Genomic DNA, 25525 nt, shown 5'->3' on the forward strand with positions numbered 1-25525 from the left:
TTTTAACAGACTGTAGAATAATTTTTAAGTGTATTTTAGCGAATATATTAAATAGCTATTAGTTTCTGGGAGTGAGGAATGGAACTCCAAGAAAAATCAGAAATATTCATAAAACTATAGCAGCAGTGCCCCTGCAGACCACATGGTGAATAGAAAGGTAAAGCAATCTTGAATGTATCTCAGTAGTAGTAGGTAAGATAATGATATTATGTAAAGTTTCTTCTATGTAATCTATTGTATATCACGTGAGTTTACAAGAATCTAATTTGCATGACTTCCTAGTGTTTTACATATAAAAATGGAGGTTATTTTAGAGAAATCTGAGAACAATAAATACAGAATTTCAGAGACATTTAATATTATTGCTACATAGACTCCTGGATGATTGTACTGTCACATTGAAGAAGTGCTGTTCCATTCCATGAAATAAATCTGTGACTGAGATCACATATTCCTTTAAGTGTGATTTCAAATCATAGCTTGTTGAACGATAAAATTGAGAAGCAGTTTATATCAGAATAAATTAAGAATAAAATCAGTTACAAATCAGAGTGGGTTCACATTGGATGTTAGTTGAAAGCCCAAAGAATTGGATTATATAGTTTAGAATAAATTCTAATTCATCTTTTAGGTTTATGATGTTTGCAACAAAAAAAATATGGGCAATCACACACCACAGATTTGTTATCAGCCACACATTTACCCAGAAGCAAACTGATGGCATTTCTCTGAACTCCTAATCTAGATTTCTACTTGACGCGCTACCTTCTCTGCTTGTCTTTTCTTTTTCTTTTTTTTTTTACAAGCAGATAGACATCAGAAGTGGGTTGGTCCTCCTTTGGCCCAGTTCGGCTGAACTGGTAGTGGTTTGTGGCCTGGGTCGCAAAACCGGCAGCGACCCAGGCTTGCCATGTACCCAAACGAATTCCCTGGTCTCTTCTGCTGTTGCCGGCATATTTAACAGTTAACTGGGCATGGTGAACAATGTACGGTGGGCAGGTGAGCAAAGCGCATGAGAAGCAAACTGGTAGCAACCAGTACAGGAATTCATCCTGATAGACATACTTCCAATTCATGTTTATTTTATATGATTAACTTGAATTATTCAAGTTGTAAACAGCAATGGCTCAAAAAGACATAATGTAACATTTAAAAAAATCCTTAAAAAGACAATACAGGATAAGTGCATAATCATCCTTCTGACTCCAGGATATGGGACAGCATCTGCAAAACTATCAAAAACATTCTTCCAAACACTCAAACAGGTTCCGACGAATATGGTGATCAATGGAATTAAAAATTGTCAAGAGATTAAGAACAACTAGGAAAGTTACATTCTCCTTATCCCACCAGAGATCCTCCACTAGAAAAATCAATGCTGCTTTAAGATTATATCCAGGCGTGACATTCAACTAAAAGGGATCCAGATAATCTGAGTCACCCTGGCCAAATCATCATTTCTATAATTTTCCCCCAAAACAGAAAAGATTGAAGACCAGCCAGAATTGTCCACACCATTGAATCTATTGTTGGCTTCCTGTTGGTGCATTGTATGTGCTCATTTCTTCCTTCCTTTTTCAGCTATTCAAGATGGGGGAAAACTAGTTGAATTTCATGGAACTCTGGAGCCATATGGTGAGCAAACCAAAGCAAAAGCTCAGCACTAAAGTTGAAGAAGGCTGTGGGAAAAGCCACAGCTTGCTTCAAAGGGGCAACAGGAAAGGTAGCAGCAGCTTGGAAAACAGGGTGGGTAGGTGAGAAATATACGTGTATATTTCAAATAGGTATTGGAAGCAAGAATTTGTTGAGTTTAGGGACAAAGAAATACAGCACTTAGTGGTTAGAAATATATTGTAGAGAAATAGAATAGATTAATATGATAGATGAAGGTGGTCTTTAAACCTATAGTAAAGATAAATGGTAAAGAAAATAGATAAGGAAAGTTTAACACTACAAGCATTGATTTAGAAGTACTGAATATGGTGAAATGTAGTCTGTATTCCCTCCATTCCAGATAGCTCTGAGCAGTGGTGGGTTTCAAAAATCATTGGAACCTACTCTGTGGGTATGGCCTCCTTTGTGGGAGTGGCTTGCCACCCATGTGACCGAATGGGAGTGGCTTGCCGCCCATGTGACTGGATATGAAATTATGAATTAGTACTTAGGTCGTCCAAGTAGCTATTCAGAAACTCTGGCATTGAAGCATGCAAGTCTTAAAGCTGTCAAGTTACAAGATCCTTGCCAGTGGTGGGTTTCAAAAATTTTTGGAACCTCTTCTGTAGATGTGGCTTGCTTTCCGGGTCCACTGGTGGAACCTCTTCTAACCGGTTCGGTAGATTTGACAAACCGGTTCTACTGAATAGGTGCGAACTGGTAGGAACCCACCTCTGGCTCTGAGGCTGTGAAGCACGCAATGTTTGGTCAGGAGGAAGGAAAAGTAGGATAAAAATCCTCTCTAGTGATTCCCAGCATCTATCCCCCACCCTGGTCTGTGGACAAGCACCAAACGAAGCATGAGAAACCAGTCTGTGCAAACAAGCAAAGCCCCATCTGCAAGATGCAGGCAGCATGCAAAACCATGGCATGTCTGGTCCACAGAAAAACCTCTCTCCACAGAACCAGTTCCTGGTGCCCAATTTGATTGGGGGCCTTTGATCTATAGTGATGCAAATTGTTGCTCTGATTTGGCAAGATTTCTTTCAATGGATAAAGCATAATAAAGGAAACTATGCCAAGTAACTGCCATGTGTTTTTCTTAGTTTGGGAGGTAGAGACTCAGGTGTAGGATATTAGGACTACTAGATAAAGAGTAGGATTAAGGCATAAGAGTTAAATAATGTGCCAGGAATTATATATTTGGATAATACCATCAAGAAATAGAGAGATTATAATTGCTTTTTAAAATAAAAAAAATCTTCCATTTCCCAAGTTCCAGGATTTTTGTGTCCCCATCGGTTAATCCACTGCTTAATCCGAAATCCAAAATTTTTCAAGGAAACAGAGAGTAATCTGAGAATGGATAGATATTCCCCCAACTTCTAACCATTTTGCAAGTGTTCTGGGACAAAGTGATCCAATCTGTGATAGGACCTCAATAACTCACATTAGATTCATGGTTGTCACAGAGACCATGGACTCCACATTTATTTCAAATTCCACATGAAGCAAAGGCAGGCTGAAATCTCCCCGTTTTAAAGTTTTTAATTTCTGTTTTTTAATGATCCTGCAATCCCTTGCATTGATGTGGAGTCGGGGCAATTGGAGCTGAGTGTTTATTGGCCGAATGCCCTTCCTGTCATCAATGTGGAGTTCGCTGCAGATATATTCTCATTGTACTAGGGAGAGAAATATCTGCCTCTACCCAGGATCGACAAACTTCATTCTTTAAAGTTTTTAAATCATCCAGGTATATTTTCAGTTAAAATAACTGTTTTAAACATTTATGGAATCTTTGGTGCTTTCTGATCTCCCTGAACATCCCTGAGATGTTTCATTATCCAACTAGGTAACATTATTAGTGCTAGTAAGTTTGTTCTGAGATTAAGGAGTTTTCCTCATTTTTTGATTGCTAATTGGTATTAATGGATGTGCTCTGCTAGTGTTAGGTCTGTCCTACTTTGTAGCTGTTACAGTGATTACCTGTATATTGAAAATGACTCCTAGTTTTTTTCTACCAGGGTTTTTTGTTGTTGTTTCCTTAAGATGTTTGGTTTGAAAACTTTTATTGGACATAAAACTGACTCAATCAATTAAAACAATCTAATTATTCTTGCTCCCAAAAGAACTTGCAAACTTACTACTCTTTGCCAATTAATAATAAATATGGTTGAGGTTCAGGAAAATGAGATTATTCTATGATATTGGATAGTATTGCCAGTTGGAGAACAGGACAAAGTTAGAGCTTTAAGAAGCAAGTGTATTAATGATTCCTTAAATAAATGACTCAAAAAGGAAAATATCAACTTTATTGAATTTCTCTGTTATTTGTCTGAATATTGAGATACCCACTTTGGTTCATTTTATTACTGCAACATGATACACAGAAATTATAAAAAAGAAAGACATAATAAGGCAATTCTTAATATAAGAGCAGGAAAAATAGCAAATGGAGTATATCTGTTTACTGATTGAAAATTAGCTGAATTTATAAATTATACCTTTGTTATTATACAGGGATATCAATATATTGTATATCAATATTTGACAAATGTTTTGAGTTATATGGAATATTCTGGCATATATGGTATAATAGTTAAAGGTATGATTGTAAATATTGAAATAAGCAACTTTAGAAAGAAAAAATTCTTCCTGCAAGCTTAATTCAGTGTCATGAGACTCTTAAAGTCTTGGTTTCAGTTAACGTCTACGTCTACGTCTACCTCTTTGTATATTAATTGTTGCTTCTGTTACGATTGTTCCCTCTGTTTCCAGCATTTTCAAAAAACATGAAATCCTAAAATGTAAAAGAATAAGAAAAGCTTTAGTGAAAAAACTTCAGACTAAAACCCTTGTTTATTCATATTTTATATCTGCTATTCCAAAAACTAGCATCTGAATTAACCTACAAACTCTTGAATGTTTGAGAAGACTGTTGGGATATCTAATAACATTTCCAAGGAAGGAGTGTAGACAGTGCCTCCTCCTCCTCCTCTTATTACCAATCTCAAGAAGTATACCATGTTTGATAGTGTAAAAAGTTACTGACGGACTAAGTAGAACTAGGAATGCATCATTCCTTATCACAGTCTCCACAGGTTATTCACAAGAGCAGAAAGTGAGATCTTAATACCACAGCTTAGCTTGCAGCTGGACTGAAAAAAGTCCAAATAATGTATTTTATCCAAGGTTTCCACATAGATAAAACCATCACCTTCTCTACATTTCTCCCCCAAAAGGGATTGGAGATTAGTTGATAATTATCTAAAAGAGTTGAATCAAATGATGTTTTCTTGATGATAGATGAATTGCTACCTCTTTCAGTCACCATCTTCATGCCATTTTCACCTGGCTTCCTTTTACCTTCATGAAATTGTAATCAACCTAAAAGTATATGGATCTAACCCATCTAATAGGTGGTGGAGCTGATGTCATAAAAAGAACTGTCCATTTTTCTTAAGTCAATCAAGATCATATTGTCTCACAAGAGCTTAAAACAAACTGTCCTCACACATACCTCAGCACTCAGTGCATATTGCCTACCAGCTACTATAAGTTGCACAGCAAAATTTCAAGTTAAGTGGATGATCTGAGCTGCTAGGGCTAAACTTGCAGAGGCAAGATTTCTGTTTAAATTAAATCCTACACATACTAAGTTTCAATCTCCTGTCCTACACCTGCTATTGGTAGTGTAGAAGGTTACTACCAATAAAAAAATGGATATGTTGTTTATGGGCTGCTAAGAATTCATTGGGGGGATGCGGTGGCTCAGGGCTAAGATGCTGAGCTTGTCAATCAGAAAGGTCGGCAGTTCATCAGTTCGAATCCCTACACCACGTAACGGAGTGAGCTCCATTGCTTGTCTCAGCTTCTGCCAACCTAGCAGTTTGAAAGCATGTAAAAATACAGTAGAAAATAGGAACCACCTTTGGTGGGAAGCAGCGTTTATGTGCCTTTGGCATTTAGTCATGCTGGCCACCTGACAAGGACGTCTTCGACAGCACTGGTCTGGCTTTGAACTGGAAATGAGCACCGGCCCCTAAAGTCGGGAACGACTACCACATATGTGCCAGGGGAACCTTTTCCTTTTCCTTTAAGAGTTGATTTGTCTTAAATTCCTTTTACTAGATTCATGAACCAATTGTTTCCAGAATTCACTGTACTGTAATGTTTTAGGCCTAGGACTTACCATAAGAAAAGAGGCCCCCATTATGACTGCTTTCATATTAATATCAAGATCCATTGGAAAGTGAATTTGAAAAATGCTTGCATCTGTAGCAACCTCTCTTGCTAAACCAGTCCATTTTTTTACTATGTTTCCAATTGTAGATTTCCCATCTACAGTTTTCACCTGATTTTAAAAAGAACAAGAAAAGAAAAAAAAAAACAGATTTACCCTTTCTAAAATGTATTAAAATTTTTAATACAAACATTATGTTTAAGAAAGTATTACATCTTCCTTCCCAGTGTTTAAATTCCCCACATTGATGTCCCAGATAGTATGACAATATCTCAAAGTAGCTGAATTAATTTTTATTTCCCCACCAATTAAATAAGAAATTTCAATATAAATAAATATGTTCATTGAAAAGCATCATGTTACTTCAAGATGATCAGCACAACTCCTTTATATTTATAAGTATACTATAGTTACACATTTTATGGAGTATTTTAATTATACTAATAAAAATAAATACAAACAACTCAGAGAGAGAAAGGACAGTAAAAAAATAAAAAGAATAAAGAAAGAAAAATTAAAAAAAGAAAAAAGACTGAGCAAAAGAAACAGAAAATAATAAATAAAGAAGTGGCTTCTAATCTTCATCACAAGAATAACAACTTTGGTAGCTCTTATAAGATTAAAAAAGGTATACCTTCTTCCTATTTCTATCTATAAGCAAATCTATGCAAATATCAATTTTTCAACACTTATGTCAGCCAAAAAAAATCCACAAAGGTGTGGCCAGAATTCCATAAAATGCCTTATTTTACCCGTCATTAAATAATCCAATTTTATATTTCTTCCTTCTACTTCTGAAAATCTTAATCTTTAATCCATTCAATTACTAATATAAGATTTGATTTCTCTTGAATTCTTCTTCATCTCATCACATAAACTTCTTCAAGGCTTTAACAAGTCTCCTTTGTAAATCAAATGGAAAGACATTGTCCAGGTCATTGTTTTAGTTTATCATTTGCACTTCCCTGTTTTTGTATAACAAGTAAAAAATCCTTATCTGGACCATTCTCTTGGCTTGCCATTTGTATTTCTACTTTAAGTAACTTCTTTGTCTTTTCCCAATATTTCTGATTCCATCATTGGATCTCTATAAATCCATTCTGCATCAAGCAAAATTTATTTCACATCTGCCATTTCTTCATTAACATCCTTCAAAAATAATATATCCACTGAAGTAGACATCATTATTGATATTGTAGGTATTATGGCTATTAATTTCTCTCCCCTTGCCCTTTATTTAAAAAAAATGTTATAGTGTTTTGTCATTTTGTAAATCTCAATTCTAATCAAAACAAAAGGCAGGATTTTCCCCCCCTTTTGGCCTGTAATATCTTTCAACTGAAATATATTCTTTCATTCTTTCCATTTTGGGACTGCAATTGACAAGTGATAACAGTTATATTTCAAAATAAGTCACCAAATCAAGGAAAAAAATGATAAAAGATTTGAGAAAGCTTGAGAAATTTAAAACTCTTCTCATCACATGAACTGTGACTATTAACATGAATATATTACTTAAAATATTATTTGTTTGTTTGTTTTAAATGGTTCCAGAATCATAGTCGCACAACTGGTAAAGTATAACTAACAAATTAGCTCCAAGAAAACAAAGTTAATATTAGAAGGTGCTGGTTTAGCCAACATATTTCATATATATTTATGACATAAAAGGATATAAAAGAAGATAAAACTTAGACATGTTGTAAGATTAAGCTTGATAAAAACATGGAATTCCATTAAAAACAAAACTCAGTAATCTCATCTTTAATCTTCAGAATTGTTAATTCTCTCCACAATAAAAAATATTCTGGAATAATTATAAATAATAAATTAGTGTATATAGTCCAGGTCTAAGGCATTACTAATAAATAGTAAATGGAGATTGTCTTTACCTCAAAATTAACATCCTGATAGCATTGGCAAGCCACACAAGGTGAAGTAATTTTAAGAACATTTTCTCTGGCCTCATTCTGGATAGTAAATTTTGGTAGGCATGGATGCCAGTTTTGTTTCACATACCCAATGATGTTGCCTAGAGGTGCCTGAACTTCAAGCTAAAAGAGAGAGAAAGGGGCGGGGAATCCCAGTTAATACAAAAGGTAGATTTATAATTTTATCTAGCACAAAGTACACACGCAAGATTTAATTCTGTCATAGTTAAAATCAGTGTACACTAATGCTGAAAGTTGAATGAAGAAGACTTGAGGATCTTATTTTGCAAAATTAATAGATAATATATAAAGAACAGAAATATACCTGAGAAGGTAAATCACTTTCTTAGCCTTAAAATATCTTACCATCCTTCTCTTCTAACCCCCTAAAAGGTTCATGAGATCATGAACCTGCAATAGGAAGACATCTTGTCTTCCAGTGCAATCTAGAGAAGAAAGATGCTGAAACAAATTCTCAATATACACATACAAAATGATCTAAACTTAGATTCCAAAGTAATAAGGAATTATGCTTGGATATTAATATGGAACCATTTGACTACTTTAGAACTATTTACTCTCAAACCTACATTCATGTATTGCAACTGGAAGGCTAATTTTCCTATAAGGATAAATGTATCTCCTTGGATCAGTCATGTCTTCAAAAAAGTTGTAAGTATAGTAAATTCATCCCAGCTGTTATAATTTTTCAGATCACATAGGGGACCTCTCTCACTTCAATTATATGATAGGAGCTCAAGCACGATACCCACTGTAGCCAAATCTCTTTTTCAGAGCAGGTCAAATCCAGCCTGAGATAATAGCAAACTATTTGTAATTTCTTTAAAAACCCAAAAGGTCTAGATCCAGGATGGTGAACCTATGGCTATGGATCCATTTGTCAGGGCACACAAGGCGTTCAGCCTTTTTTAAAGCCATTTTTCGCTTGCATTCAATTTTTTGCCCTCAAGTCAATTCCAGTTTGCTTGTGGGGTCGTTTTTAGTCCTCCGGAGGCTTTAGGGTCCTGAAGCCTCCTGAAGCCTCCGGAGAGCCTCTGGGGGGCGGAGGAGACTGTTTTTGCCCTCCCCAGGCTCCTATAAAGCCTCTGGAGCCTGAGGAGGGTGAAAAAGCATGCAAAAAAGGAACACCTTTCATGTGCGCATTACATTATGGGTGTGGCAAGCCCACCCACGACCCCCTTGCGCTCCCTCCCTTTATGGCACGTGAGCCAAAAAAGGTTTGCCATCGCTGGTCTAGATGAATAGGACAATGAAATTGTGACTATGCCATTGTGTAATATTTTCTTTGTTTTAGCCTGCCATTTTTGCTCTAAATCTCACAAATCTCTAGTTTAACATTATAAATGTTAAACTAGAATCTCATAGAATCATAGGGCTGGAAGGGATCTTTGGGGTTTTCTAGTCCAAACGTCTACCAAAGGCAGGAACCCTTATACAGGTAATCCTCAACTTACAACAGTTTGCTTAGTGATCATTTGAAGTTACAACAGCATTAAAAAAAGTGACCTACGACCATTTTTCACACTTAAGACCATTGCAGCATCCCCATGGCACAAGATTTACATTTGGATGTTTGATTGCTGGTTCATATTTATGATGGTTGCAAGGTCCCTGGGCCATATGATTATCTTTTGTGATCTTTTGACAAGCAAAGTCAATGGGGAAACCACTTAACAACCATGTTACTAATTTAACGACTGCAGTGATTCACTGTGGCAAGAAAATCCATAAAATGGTGCAAAACTCACTTAACAAGTTTTTCATCAATTTGGGGCTCAACTATGATCGTAAGTTGAGGACCAGACAAATGGTTGTCCAATCTTTTCTATGCTCCCTCCCAAAGATTGGCCATGTACTCCATCTCTCAGGCTGGGGGTGAAATTATACGCCCCTCAGAAAGGGTTCGCAATTTGGGAGTCCTCCTGGACCCACAGCTGACTTTAGAACACCATCTGTTGGCTGTGACCAGGGGGGCATTTGCCCAGGTTCGCCTGATGCACCAATTGCGACCCTACCTGGACAGGGAGGCCCTTCGAATAGTCTCTCACGCCTTGTGACGTCAAGACTGGACTACTGTAATGCGCTCTACATGGGGCTGCCCTTGAAGAGTATTCAGAGACTTCAGTTTGTCCAGAATGCAGCCACGCGAGCGATTGTGGGTGCACCTCGGTACACCCACGTTACACCGATCCTCCGTGAGCTGCACTGGCTGCCTATTGGGCTCCGGACACGCTTCAAGGTGCTAGTTGTCACTTTTAAAGCCCTACATGGTATCGGACCTGGGTACTTGAGAGACCGCCTCCTGCCAATTACCCTACGACCGATTAGATCCACAGATTAGGCCTCCTCCGAATTCCATCTGCCAGCCAGTGCTGACTGGCAAATCCCTGGAGGAGGGCCTTCTCTGTGGCTGTTCCGGCCCTCTGGAACGATCTCCCCATGGAGATCTGGACCCTCACCTGCCTCCAGGCTTTCCACAAAGCCACGAAGACCTGGTTGTTCCGGCAGGCCTGGGGCTAATGAATTTCCAGCCCCACTTGAAATGTTATGATTGTTGTTGTTTTATTTTGTCTGTCTTGTCTTATTTGTACTCCTTTCCCCCTTTTTGGTTGTGAGCCGCCCCGAGTCCCTCGGGAGTGGGGCGGCATATAAATTAAATAAACATTCCAAACATTTTTGAAAACTTCCAGTGATGGAGCACTTACAACTCTGGGGAGCAAGTTGTTCCACTGATTAATCATGTTAACTCTCAGGAAATTTCTTCTTTTTTTCCATTTTAGATATCTCCTTATCCATTGCATCTTGTCCTACCCTCAGGTGCTATGGAAAATAAATAAATGCTCTCTTCCTTGTGACAGCCTTTCAAGTTTTAGAAGATTGCTATTATGTCTCCTCCAAGCCTTCTGTTTGTTAGATTAAACATACATAGTTTCTATTCATCATATAATTTAACCTCTAGTCAGCATTATCATCTTTGTTGCTCTATGCTGCACTCTTTCTAAATCCTCAGCATCTTTTTGTATCAGAGACCAAAACTGGACACAATATTCCAAATATGACCTCACTAGTGCAGTATAGAGTAATTATCTCTTCCTGTGATCTTGATGCTATTTCTCTGTTGGGGCAGTCTGTGTTGGCTTTTTTGGCAGTAATAACACATTTCTGATGCACTCAAGGAATTCGATTATCTCATAAGTTTTATTTTAAAAATAGTTTTATTCTTTCTGTGTTATGTTAATATTTGTATGTGTCATATATAGTCTGGTATAACAGGTATCCTTTTGCCTATCAATTGATAAGAGAGTCATGCTTTAAGGCAAAATGGTTGCTTGGAATATGATAAATTTGTGTTCAGGTGGAAATAAACTTAAGAGAGCTGCAACTATCACTTGAAAATCATAATGTAGTTTCAGAACAAAGAAAGGTCCAGCCCTTACACATAAAAGGATCTGTTTATTACGGATAGAACCATTAGTAGCTGAATTTAATTTTTCCACAAATGAAGGAGGGCACTAATTATTGCTTGGAAACAGAATACTCTTTGTTTTTATGGTATTCTGCAATGTGCCTCACAATTATTCTCATGAATGAGTATAACATTAGCTACACCTCCTCCCCTTCTGTAATGTCTTTCTTCCTGAAATTTTAATCATCTTTCCTGATGATAAGTTTCTGGAAATTCAAAAGCTTGCAAGTGCTTCTGTAAATATTTGGTTCTATCTAGATGTTAAAACACTACCTAATTGAAACAAAGCTGTAAAATTAATCCTTTGAAATACTCTAAAACATGTAGAGAAAGACACAACTGACTTGCCAAGTTGTTGGAAGTTGCACTAGAAGGAAATCACAATGGCTGTTCTCTTGATGATAAAGAAACCGATTTAATAGAAAGAATCAAAAGTTGGGCACAGGAAGGGGGAAAAGCTGTTTACCTCTTGCAGGCAACAAATACAAGGACAGCAGCAACTGGAGCAATGGAACTCTCTTGACAATTGCATTACTGGTTGGTTTGTACTGTCAAAGAGTTTTATGGTAAACGATCTCAAAGGGCCATAACAATTCAGGTTGAAGTCATCATTTTCTTCAGCAGCAAAATATATCCAATGCCCCATGGCATTTTTTACTTCATACTTATTACACGTTTCAAAGCCACTTATCACTGAAAAAGAAGCAAAAACATTACAATTAAAAGTGAATCTAGGTGCTTATCATTAATAGGAACTGAGAAAAAAGAGAAACCAGATTCAGATTCTAATATTCAATTATATAACACATGAATACAATATAACAACATCCAATTTCATCAGCCAGTTCCATCTGGTCAAGGAAGGAAAGTATTTTGTGGATCCCATGAGTCAAAAAATTCTAACTTGGGGGGGGGGGTGTTCCAGGAAGATAGCCTTCTCTGCCATTTTCTCTGCCTCTTCTCTGTCAAGGTTCCAACTAACACCCTAATGAAAGAAGACTCCAAGGCTTGAGTTCCCTCAAAGTTCCATTTGATTATAAATGTCATATTGGCACATCTGGGAAAACCCAAATCTGAAAGTTTCCAGGTTTTCCCCACCCAAATGAAAGTTTGACTTCCTGCCCAGCACCCACATGTCCATCATATGATCCAATCATGCACCATCCAAAATTGAAGATGTTACCTTGTCACAGCTGCAGGGCAAAATGGCCTTGATTTTCTGAGAAAGAATGTTATTTTGATTATGTATCACCCACACAAATAATCCCCCCTCCCATTTTCCCACAGTAGAAAATGTGAAGGCCCAAATGTAAAAGATGGCTTCCAGATCTGACATTTGTCTCATCCGCTAGAACATTTCTCCCCACTGAGGTACGAGGCAGGCTCCCACTTTCCTGGCCTTTCGAAAAGATGTGAAAACATGATTCTGTGGGTTTGCTTGGACACAGAGAGGAACATGCACCCATGGGGCTGGGTAGTGCCCTAAAAGTCTTTCCCTGCTTTTCACTTAATTTTATTATTGAATTTTAATCTCTCTTGTCTCTTTTTAAATTTTATATACCATTTTTATGTTTTAATGTTTTTATTTTATACACTGCTCAGAATCCCTTGGGAATGGAGATGCGTGGTTTAGAAATTTAATAAATGAAAATAAATTGCCATGTTGGTTGTCACATACTTACTGCTCTCACCCAGCATCTTAACAAGTTTTCATTCACACATTTATTTTTATTTATTTATCACATTTTTATAGTCTCCATCACATTTGCATGACTCTGGGATATTTATAAATGAACTTTAAAAGAACAAAAAACAATTTTACCATACACTTTTCCCCAATTTGATGCCCAAATAATTGTAAGACCCCAAATAATTTATTGGCTAAGTATCATTGTAGATCATCTACAGAGTGCACAGTCAGTAAATAATATCAATGAATAAATATTTCAGGTTTACAAAACTGTACATTTTCCTAATCCCCAGAAATTAATGAAGTAATAAAACAACATACGTACTTTCCATGAGCTCAATCTGCTGTTCAACTGTTATCTGATCAAGCTGTTGCCATCATAAAAAATAAATAAGAGACAAGAATTAAATCTGAAGAAATATTTACAAACATTAAATGACCGATTATCCTATGACTATAAATATTTTCAAAAGCATAAATAACATTGCCATTTTATTGGTATTATTTATTCAGATTACATAATACATGGATGATGAAACATGTCAGCATATTTCTGGATTATCTAGTTGCTGTTTCATATTTGTTATATTTAAATAAATTCTTGAAGGTATGTATCAAAAAATATGCAAAACTTCATGCATTCATGTGGGTATCAGAACCTGGTATCTCTGACTTCCAGTGCTTGTCATGAGCATAATTTAACTTACCGGTATCCTCTGAATTTTCTACAATGCATCATCAAAAGAATTCTGAGCATTGTGGGCGATTTAAACAATAATTATTGTGCCAGTAGATAATCCACCAATCTTTGCTAAAAGAGATTGTTTTTCCAGGTCTGCTGTCAATTGGAAATGCTCTTCCACTGCACACAGGATTCAACTGCTAGTTGCTCCTGTTGCAACTGCCTGTTTAACTGAGTAGGCAAAGTGATCATGTGTACGCACTTAGAAATGTTACTATTCATTAATATTATTTATTTTTATTGCCCAGAGATACAAAAACAACAATTTTCAATATAAAAGCAATCAATTATAGATTTCTTTTTAAGTAAAGTGCCATTATCTGCCAAGCCCAAATGTGCTTTAGTCTGGAGAGACATTTTACTCACAAAATCCATCAGCATCTGTAAAATATTGCTTGAACCTCAGAGGATTGGGATATACTTAATGTTTTAAAGAAAGTAGCTGGACAATTTAACAGAAAAAATGTATTTTAAAAAAATTGAAAAGAGCACAGCAAAAATACTTGATGGAGAAGATTCTTTCAGAGTGAATACAGATAGTCTTTTGATCTATGACCAAATTTGAGCGCAAAATTTCGGATGTTGCTAAGTAAAGCATTTGTTAAGTGAGTTTTGTCCCATTTTACAACCTTTCTTGCCACTGTTGTTAAATAAATCCCACCACTTATTAAGTTAGGGACATGGTTGTTAAGTGAATTTGGCTTCCCCACTGATTTTGTCAGAATTTTGAAAAAGGTGATCACATCACCTCTGGATATTTTCCCTGTCATAAACGTGAGTCAGTTGCCAAGCATCTGAATTTTGATCACGTGACCATGGGGATACTGCAATGGTCACAAGTGTGAAAAATGGTTGTAAGTCCCTGTTTTCAGTGCTGTTGTAACTTCAAGTGATCACTAAACAAACTGTTGTTTGTTGAAGACTACCTATATGTTCCCTAGTTCAAAAATTAAGTTTCACAATTTACTGGTGACTAAGACATTTGTGGGATCCCATGTTTCTCTACAAAGGAAAAACAGAATAAACTGAAAATAAGTGCAATATACCTGACTGAAATATTCCAATCCACGAGGGCACTTGGGGATCTGAGGTTGTGGGGGCATCCAGATGATGGGTGGAGGTGGATTTGCTAGAACTAAGAAAATTAAGGAGGATTAAAAAAAAATAACCTCAGACAACTATTTTGAATTTCAGACTGCTGAAAGCCTTATTCTAAAGACCTGTAGTATCTGAATATACTTTGGCGGGGTCATTTCATAAGTATCAATGAAGCACAGTATAATTCTACATTATATAAGGTATTGTTCATGCCAAGTTAACAATAAAATTAAACCAACTGCACTACTGGGAAAATATGAAGCATTCAAACTTTTATTTCAACAAAGGGCAAAATATCCACTAGAAGGTGTAAAGAACTTGGTTGATGAAATTTGAAATAAAATTTCGACAGACCTGCAACTAATATTTTCACAAATACCTTATTGTTATAATTCTATACAATACAATAGCAGAGTTGGAAGGGACCTTGGAGGTCTTCTAGTTCAACCCCTGCCTAGGCAGGAAACACTATACCATTTCAGACAAATGGCTATCCAACATCTTCTTAAAGACTTCCAGTGTTGAGGCATTCAAAACTTCTGGAGGCAAGCTGTTCCACTGATTAATTGTTCTAATTGTCAGGAAATTTCTCCTCAGTTCTAAATTGCTTCTCTCCTTGATTAGTTTCCACCCATTGCTTCTTGTTCTACCCTCAGGTGGCTTGGAGAATAGATTGACTACCACTTCTTTGTGGCAGCTCCTGAGATATTGGAACACTGCTATCATATGTCCCCTAGTCCTCCTTTTCATTAAACTAGATGTGCCCAGTTGCTGCAACCGTTCCTCATATGTTTTAGTCTCCAGTCCCCTAATCATCTTTGTTGTCTTCTCTACACTCTTTCTAGAGTCTCCACATCTTTTTTTACATTGTGGCGACCAAAACTGAATGCAGTATTCCAATGGCCTTACCAAGAAATTATAAAGTGATATTAACACTTCACGTGATCTTGATTCTATCCCTCTGTTTATGTAGCCTAGGACTGTGTTGGCTTTTTGGCAGCTGCTGCACACTGCTGGTTCATATTTAAATGGTTGTCTACTAGGACAACCATAGTAGACAATAGTAGTCTACTATTGTAGTAGTAATGTAGTAGTAATGTGGGAGGTTGTCTCCCTCCCACATTACTACTATTGAGCAAAGTACCACCTATACTGTACTTGTGCATTTTGTTTTGTTGCCTAAATGTAGAACCTTACTCTTTTCACCATTGAATTTCATTTTATTAGATAGTGCCCAATGTTCAAGTTTGTCAAGATCCTTCTGTATCTTAAGCCTATTCTGGAGTGTTGGCTATTCCTGCCAGCTTGGTGTCATCTGCAAATTTGATGAGTTCTCCATTTATTCCCTCATCCAAATCATTGATGAAGATGTTGAAGAGTACTGGGCCCAAAACAGAGCCTTGGGGTACTCCACTGCATACTTCCCTCCATGAAGATGCAGTTCCATTGAGGACTACACGTTGAGTGCAGTTGGTCAGCCAGTTAGGGATCCATCTGGTGGTGATACTGTCTAACCCATATTTTTCTACTTTATCTAGTAGTAGGTTATGGTCTACTTTATCAAATGCCTTACTGAAGTCCAATTATATCGACAAAATTCCTCTGGTCCACTAATTTTGTCAAAGAATGCAAAATGATTAGTCTGGCATGATCTGTTTATGACAAGTCCATGTTGGCTTTTGGCTATTACTTTGTTTACTTCTAGGTGTCGCTAATTCGTTCTTGATTATCTTTTCCAGAATCTTTCCTGGTATTGAGGTCAGGCTGATAGGTGTAGTTTCCTGGATCTATTTTTTCCTTTTCTTGAAGATGGGAACCACGTCAGCTCTTTTCCATTCCTCTGGTAGTTCCCCAGTGTTCCAGGATCTCTGAAAGATATAGTTCAGTGGTTCTGAGATCTCGTCTGCCAGTTCCTTCAGAACCCTGGGATGTAATCCATCCGGTCCTGGTGATCTGAACTCGTCTAGGGTAGACAGGTGCCCACTTACCATTTTCTTCCCTATTTCAACTTGCGTTCCTAATCTAATTTTTGTGGTGATGTTTTTGATAGGTTGGACTGTTTTTCGCTTTGTATAATGACAGATGCAAAACATGAGTTAAATAGTTCTGCTTTCTCCTTAATTCTTGTCACCTTCTCCCAGCAATGGACCAATTGTTTCCTTAACTTTTTTCTTGTTTTTAACATGTTGGAAGAAGCTTTTTTTGTTTTTTTTTTACTTTTATGGCAAGCCTTTCTTTGTGAGCCTTAGCTTCCTCAATTCATGTTGTCATATGTACTGGAAATCTCCAAAAGATTGAACTGTTTAGGGTTTAAATTATATGCCATTAAGTTGAGTTTAATTCCTAGTGACTTCACAAACATAACCATGTCATTTACTTGACAGCAATATCACAGTGGTTTCCTATTGACTTTTTCCGTGTTAGTTTTCTGTTTCTGTTTCTCCTTTGTCGTCTAGCATGCAATTCTGATATTCCCATGTACAGTAGTGTCCCATTCACTACTAACTAGGCATGACTCTGCTTCAAGTGCAAATGAAATCAGCCAGGCAATGGCACCAGCTGGAACATTTGAAAATCACTCAGAGTTTAATTAATAGAGATATGCGATACTTTGGCTTCAATTCCCAAAAGATGTTTTAGAGTGTGAACATAGCACCTGTCTGTAATGCCTTAAAGCAATTATGTCTTTTACTAGGATCACAATTCAGCTGTTTTACAGAGATGCAGACAACTTTAGTCATTGTGCCCCTGTGTCTTTCAACACACCGTTCTATGATCCAGTTCAAAGCATTGCATGGTCCTACTGTGCACACATTCAAAATGTTGTCAGAAGCACCTCTCTAAGCGAACCTTGTTATGCAATTGCATTGAAACTATTCCTCTGCACAATGAATCTAGAGATAGTATTCTGCATAAGTACTATCTTTGCATGCACACAGAACAGCAAAGAAGCAATTGTTTGAATGCTTTAAAAGGAGGAGCTATCGCAAACTAATACTTTGCATAGTCCCCAATAAGTGATCATGTTATTTTTTTTTCTGAAAGTTGTTTAGTACAGAAAGGATTTTTGAAGTGCAGATTGACAAACATGTACTCTTTTTATCCGTTTCTTAAAGTAGCTGTATTTTTCCTGGGCTCACAGAGTAGCTGCCCAATTCCAGGCAAAGTGCATTTGAGATGAGGCTTACCATGGACCCATGCCTGCTCTGAAACACCTTCTCATTCTCTGTTTGTGTCTCCTTAACTCAAAACTCTCATTTTCCTAGGACCATATGGCTTCTTTAAGTAGGGTTCTATAGCGGTAACATCTGTGTCTACGCCTGCTCCAAAGTTCTGAAAAGCAGTTCACCTCCTATTATTTGTCACCATAAATTTTAAGCAAGAAGGTTTATTACATCCTGGGATGGAGACTAGTCATTCTTTATGTTTAAAACTGTAGCATGGATCTGTCAGGTAAAAAGTGTTACATTTCTGAACAGATCAAGGGTCTGGCTAAGGCTTCCTAGATGTTAGAAGTTGGTGGAATGTTTGGAAATATGTGATGGGTTTACCACCTGGTTTCTTTTTAATTTGTCCCACTTTGGATTTGTTGTTACTTATATAATGTTTCTATATAGTGGCCAGCATCAGACATATCAAATTGAATCACATAAATGAATTTCCCAATGCTACATAGCTATTTAGCATAGCTAAATAAAAAACATCAATTCACCTGAGTCTTTTAGAGCAAGAATTGTCTCAGGTTATGGTCTTAAGGGATTGAAGTGAGTGTAAAATGACTATAGGAAAAGCATGGAAGAACAAATGTCTTTATTTTATATAAACTGCACTCTGTATGCCCCGATTATCTACATCAACTACAATAGAATAAGACACTATAGCAATAGCACTTAGACTTATATTCTGCTCCATATTGCTTTGCAGCACTCTCTGAGAGATTTACAATATTAGCATATTGAGCCCAACAATCTGGGTCTTCATTTTACCAACCTCAGAAGGGTGGAAGGCTAAGTCAACCTTGAGCTGATCAGGATCCATCTCCTGGCTGTGGATAGAGTCAGGCTACAATACTGCATTCTAACCACTGCAGCAAAAGGGCTCCTATGCAACCTTGGTGACCTTCCTAGAATAGCTCAGATCGCTACAATGTTTTTGTTTTTCTGAAATATAATCACAGCCTGTAAATTTACACACTGTAGGATAAATATATACAATAGTACAATACCCGAATTCTTTCAATCACTTACAATTTTTTGGGTTTTTCTTTTACTTATTTGAAATAGAAACTGTTTTGTTACTTTATTTCTGCTGACTCACCAAATTCTTATCAGCGACTACCGTATTTTCCCAAAAATAAGACAGGGTCTTATTTTCTTTTGATCCCTGAAATAAGCAATCCTTATTTTGGGGGCAGTCTTATTATTTTTGAAGTGCAGGAGCGCGAGCGTGGTCACCTCATGGTGCTGTTGTGTTGCAAGATTTTTGGGGAGGGCTTATTTTCAAGGGAGGGCTTAGCGCATGCGGTCAAAGCTCGATTGGGCTTATTATCCAGGAGGACTTATTTTCAAGGAAACAGGGTATAATAAAGATTATTATTACCTGGAATGGCTGCTCCATACTGAGGATATTGAACCTGTGGAAGTGAATAAGCTGGGCCTGAATATTCTGGAGGTGTTGATGTGGGCTTAGTTTCATTTGCTAGAAGAGAAAGGCATGCATGTAGGCAGTATTAAATATACACCTTGCATAAATTACATAACTAAATTGCATTTTATGCCCAGTTTTCCTGAATTTTGCCAGTGTTTTAAGGGTTCTTTTGAATGAATCAATTCATGAATATATAGAAATGAAATCAAAATGTATGCATTACATGACCAAATGTGTAAAGTAAAATGAAAATGTTTATCAGTGAAATTTATTTGTATAAATAGTTCTTTTAAACATGCTAATCTATTGCATTATTAATACAGCTCCTTGTTCAACTGTGGCAAATTGGACTATCAATTCCTTTGTTAAATGATACCCACATAAAGCACAATGTCACATGATTGTGCCAAGTTACAATGGCAGTTGCAGCAGTTCCAGTTGGTGTTAAGACAAATCCTTCATGGACACAACATCCTACAGTCATAAGATTGCCACTTGCAACCCATCTGCTGCCTTTTCCATTGACTTTGCTTCTTGGAAGCTGGCACTGACTTAAAAAATGGTGACTGTGTGACTGTGGGATGCTATGATATTTTAAATGGTTGCCAAGCAAAAAATTGTGATCATATTACATTCATGCTTAAACTATACATAGAGACAGATAGACAGATATAGATATAGCTATCTATCATTATCTGTCTTCTTTCTTTCTTTCTTTCTGGTTCATTTTTCCCTTTTCTTCAATTCAAAATCTGTTTGTTCACTGAGTGGCAAAAGGAGACTGTTTCATCTCAGGTAACAAAGTTATCTTTCCAGTCTAGAAACTGTACCCAGCTTCTGCAGACATCCCTGGTTTTTTCTAAACAAATAAGATGATTTATATTCATTTGCAAACTTGAGCACTTCCCATACCATTCTCTCACAGATATACAGATACATGTAAGTTACTTACACATTTCCATCATCTTTTATTTCGTCTTATCTGAAAAAACAAGACATTCCTTTTATAATATGAACACATTATTTCAGATGCTTCAGTTTGCTTTTTGAGTTCATAGATAAAACTAAAGAAAGTGGGTTGACCAAACTTTATCAAGAAATCAGTGTAGGCTTTCAAAAGACCCAAGTAATCTGTAAATAAAATCAAATATGACATTTGAAAAAATTCTAATGTGATATATATGGACAAGACTACATTGTAACATATATATTTGAAGAAAAAGTACATTTACAGTACAATCTTCTGGGCTCCAAATGTTATATTCCATAGTAAATCCAACAGTCTATTTCATGTTTCCTTGGATTTCACCACATCCTATTGGTTCAAAATGATTTTTCTTGAAAAATTTTTGATAACTTTCTGTATGCATGTTCCAACTATAATTCCATTACAGGATGATTTTCTAATCTAACAAAATCATATATTCTTATTTCTTACTAAAATTGGATTTTTCTCCCAGTTATTATTATAGAATAACAATAAACTGCAGTAATGTACTATTGGTTCTTTCACATAAAAGCTGGTTTTTGAAGTTCTGTTAATTTTAAAATGTGTTTGTGTTTCAAGAAATGTGCTCTGTGTTTCAAGAAATTCTTCTGAATTTCAAAGAAGTATTTTTATTTTATTTTGTTCCAAATTATAACATTTACAAGACAATATTTAGATCATAATTTTAAAAAGGGCATATCTTTCAGCCAGTGTAATATGATACAGAGATACTTACTATCTGCAGGTCATATTCTCTTTTTAAAAAAGAAAGCAAAATACATAACATATTTAAGAACTTAAGTCTGAATAATGTTCTTTTTCCTGTGCATGCTTAAAAGTATCATTTAACTTGAAACTTTCCTTCTTTTGAAAGTCATGAAGAGTCACTTAAATGTTAATACCATTTTATAATGCCTTGGTAAAGCCACACTTGGAATACTGCATTCAGTTTTGGGCGCCACAATGTAAAAAAGATGTGGTGATTCTAGAAAGAGTGCAGAGATGAGCACAAAGATGATTAGGAAGAAGTTATCCGAAAAATAATGGGCTGTGCTGAAATAGCAGTAGACTTATATACCGCTTCATAGGGCTTTCAGCCCTCTCTAAGCGGTTTACAGAGAGTCAGCATATTGCCCCCAACAATCCGGGTCCTCATTTTACCCACCTCGGAAGGATGGAAGGCTGAGTCAACCCTGAGCCGGTGAGATTTGAACCGCTGAACTGCTGATCTAGCAGTAGCCTGCAGTGCTGCATTTAACCACTGCGCCACCTCGGCTCTTGAGTAAATTGACACTTGAAATTAGAGAACAAGAGATGAGCAATTTTATAAGATATGGGATTTGTTTTATCGGTGGCTAGGGGGAAAAAAAACCTGGAAAATGAAAAATGATATACTTATGCTCTAATTGAAGAAGTTGAATGATGATATAACTATGCTCTGAAATAATCTAACAATGATACAATGAAAAATTAATATAAGGTCTGGTGATATAATGTATAATGTTAAGAACGTATTATAATGATATTTCGCTGCTGATAAACAATTTTAATAAGGGATTAATTGAAAACTGGTATATATATATATATGCAGTGACATTTTGTTGAAAAATGAAGGAATAAGATCTCTGTTTGAAGGTATGAAATACAAGGACAATAATGAACATAAGTATATTTTCTGGAAAAAATAATACTAATGTTAACTGAATATATTGTAGAATGAAAATGAGGTTTCTAGTTATACTAGATGAAAAGTTTGAGATGGTAAATATTATTGAGGATGGATGTTAAAAAACTTGTAACCAAACGACATGCTGCATGTGATCATGTTTTTTTTTTCTTTTTGTGTTTTTTTTTAAATTTTATTTTATTGTTGTGTCTATTAAATATATAACAGAGAGATACGGGGTGTGCGGGGGGGGGAAACGTAGTTGGGATGGATTGCCACAGGTAGGGGAATAAGAAACGATACTAAATTATAATCTATTAAATGAAACAATGAATGGATAAGAAGGATAAATGTTAAAACACCTGTAACCAAACGACATACTGTATGTGATGATAGGCTTTGTTTTTGTTTTCTTTTGTGTGTTTTTTTTCCTTTTCTTTTTCCTTTTTTGCTTTTCTTTTTCTATTGTGGTGTGTATATGTTGTCTATGTAACAAAAATAAAAAAAATTATTAAAAAAAAGATGATTAGGAAACTGGAGGCTAAAATATATGAAGAATGGTTGCAGCAACTGGGCATATCTAGTTTAATGAAAAGGAGGAGTAGGGGACACATTTGGACTTCCCACTGTGGTTTAAGGCTGCAACGCAGGGATCATGAGCTTGTTGTTAACAGTTAACATAAGTTTTGTTTTGATAGAACACTGGTGGAAAATTGTGACTGGGGCAATTTCATTCTTATCTATTATTAGATACATTTTTTCTTTGTTTTATCTTCTTATTAGGCTGCTTTGTGGAGAGACATTGTGGCTAAATGAGAGCACAAGTTATTTTCCTGTTCAGGAACTTTCTGACTGAGTCGCTTATGCCTTTAGTTAATATGAACAGATATGCACTCTATGAGAGATTACTGACTAACGGTTATTGAGAGTAGATACTATGGTGGTACAGAGATCTAGATTTGAAAAACCAAATGTTATTTAGAGTCTCGATGGGTATACATTTTCATTTTCAGCTGCATTACTGGAATATTATGGCAGTTACAATGGCTGCTGAACTCAATCCTGGGAAAAGACCAGATTGCTCAAAACTTACAAACATTCATTTAGCCACCATCCAAAGTTACAATGGTATTGAAAAAAGTGACTTACCACTGGTCCTCTCACTTATGACCACTACAGCATCCCCATGGTCACAAGATCAAAATTTGGGCAATTGGCAACCTGCATGTATTTACAATGGTTGCATTATTCTGGGGTCATATGACTGACATCTGTGACCTTCTTAGCCAACTTCCGACAAGCAAAGTAAATGGGAAGCAAGATTCACTTAATGACTGCATTACTTACTTAACAACTGCTGTAATTCACCTAAAATCACGGCAAAAGAATCATAAAAGCAGATGTGGCTCGCTTAACAACAGTTTTGCTTAGCAATGGAAATTGTGGTTCCAAATGTAGTGTAAGTCAAGGACTACCTATATTCCAAAGCTATATGGTTCAAGTCACATTTTACCTTTCAACTCTGAATCTCTGAATAATTAGAATATGCATTTCACTCTCTGCTGAAATCACTGGGAATTGATAAGTTTTTTTGTAATTGATCTTAAAATCATGAATTTATTGAACTGGATAGGGGCCAATCTAAAGAGCTATGTCCTGTGCCCCATACATGTCCCCTATGCTGGCTTGTAAGATATCTCTACATTAGAAATTATTGTTTGCATAGAAAACATTGACATGTTGATGGAAAATTGAGCTTTGCTTGTACATGAGGAATACTGGACAACATGTGCAAAAAATGATTAGTTCTGAGCTTAACATTAGAGAATGCTCTATATGCACAAATATTTCTAAGATTAAGAGTGTTTGGAAGTCTGCAACTAGAAAGATAAGAAAAGTTAAGTGTATTCAAGAAAAAAAATGAAATGAATGATAGGAGAGCAGGGACCGTATTTTTCGTACTATGAACTGGAGTATAAGATGCACCAAGATTTTGAAGAGGTAAATTTAAAAAAAAAAGGTTTGCCCTCCCCAGCTGCCAAGAACACTCTACAGGTCTCCCAAATGCTCTGCACACACCATTTTTTGTGGAAAAGAAGAATGCAGAGAGTTTGCTAAAGTTTTCCTGGGGACTGGGGAATGCAAAAATGCAATGCATGGTTTGGATGGTGAAAAATTGGCCCCTTTTTTTGCAAACGGGGCATGCAGAGGGTGTGGGAGGCCTGTAGTGTTCCTGAGGGCTGGGGGGCAAAAAATGGCCCGTTTTTCAAAAAAATGGCGTGGGGTTTTTGAAAAAAAAAAAGGTCATGCAGAGGGTTTGGGAGGCAGGTAAAGTGCTCCTGGGGGGCTGGGGAGGACAAAACCAGCCCATTTTTGTGAAAAACAGGCCCATTTTTTTGCTTGTTTTTGCCTTCCCCATGCCCCAGAAGCACTTTGCAGGACTCCCAAACCCTCTGCACATCCATTTTTACGAAAAACAGGAGGTACAGGTTGGAGTTTCGGGGGATCAAAAATACTGTATTCAGTGTATAAGATGCACCCAGATTTTAACCCTCTTTTTGGGGGGAAAACGGTGTTTTATTCTCTGAAAAATACGGTATGTTCTGTGCCTGTGAACGTCAGAGAATGTGGAAAGGAAAGATGTAATCCACCAGAATGAAGAAGGTCTAAACTTGTGGAGTAGAATTTGTTGATACTTGCCTAGAAAAGGAACTGTAAGTTTAATTAAGAATGAAAGATGTAATATATATCTGGAAAAAATGAACTAGTTTCATCTAACTTGATTTGTATGATATGAAAGTAACAATGCATGATACATTTCAGTGAGCTGTGATAATGGAAAAAGCAGATATGACTTCAAGGAAAAATTATGCAACATTCTGGATGAATGCAATGTTGGGGGAGGGAATATTCTGTCTGACAATTAACCTCTTTCTTAAAACTTTGGATCAGGAAGACTTCCAACTTCCAACTGGTATGCTAAAGAACTCCAGGGGACAAATAGTAACTGGTTCAAAGGAAATTAGGCAAAAATGGAAGGAAGATACTTAAGTATCAGATGAGTTAATATTGAATTGAATTGAATAAGTTTATTTATAGCCGCCCTTTTCCCTGAGGGGACTCAGGGCGGCTAACAACTTATATGGGAGGGGGAACATACAATGACATATAACACAATGTATAATTAAAATCGAGCAACATTCATTCAACATTCGGGTGGGGGCGGATTACACTCTTTACCCCAGGCCTGATGGATAGCCAGATCTTGAGGGCTGTGCAGAAGGTCTGAAGGGTGGTGAGGGTACGAATATCCAAGACACTTTAAATATATTACCAACTTACAAGAATCTCTTTCAGTTCTAGAGATGAACTTAGATAAG

The 25525-nt window shown here is 36.5% G+C and overlaps 1 protein-coding gene across 4 annotated transcripts in view; it reads right to left on the bottom strand.

Annotated features, from left to right (window-relative positions):
• Positions 1 to 4126: 4126 nt before the first annotated feature.
• LOC116513894 (phospholipid scramblase 1-like) overlaps positions 4127 to 25525 on the bottom strand; it is a 30857-nt gene continuing 9458 nt past the window's right edge. For 3 of the 4 annotated variants that reach the window (XM_032225192.1, XM_032225190.1, XM_032225191.1), the window contains exons 2-9: positions 20444 to 20473; positions 19444 to 19542; positions 14793 to 14881; positions 13330 to 13372; positions 11781 to 12007; positions 7789 to 7950; positions 5846 to 6007; positions 4127 to 4453 (exon numbers count right to left, since the gene is read on the bottom strand). In XM_032225192.1, the coding sequence (XP_032081083.1) occupies positions 4391 to 4453; positions 5846 to 6007; positions 7789 to 7950; positions 11781 to 12007; positions 13330 to 13372; positions 14793 to 14881; positions 19444 to 19542; positions 20444 to 20456 (858 nt within the window). In that variant the 5' untranslated portion in view covers positions 20457 to 20473 and the 3' untranslated portion in view covers positions 4127 to 4390. Of the gene's footprint in view, positions 4454 to 5845; positions 6008 to 7788; positions 7951 to 11780; positions 12008 to 13329; positions 13373 to 14792; positions 14882 to 19443; positions 19543 to 20443; positions 20480 to 25525 lie in introns of those variants that run through there. The other variant, XM_032225193.1, reaches the window with a different exon arrangement.

This window comes from Thamnophis elegans, chromosome 10 (assembly GCF_009769535.1).
Source record: "Thamnophis elegans isolate rThaEle1 chromosome 10, rThaEle1.pri, whole genome shotgun sequence".
Taxonomy (NCBI): Eukaryota; Metazoa; Chordata; class Lepidosauria; order Squamata; family Colubridae; genus Thamnophis; species Thamnophis elegans.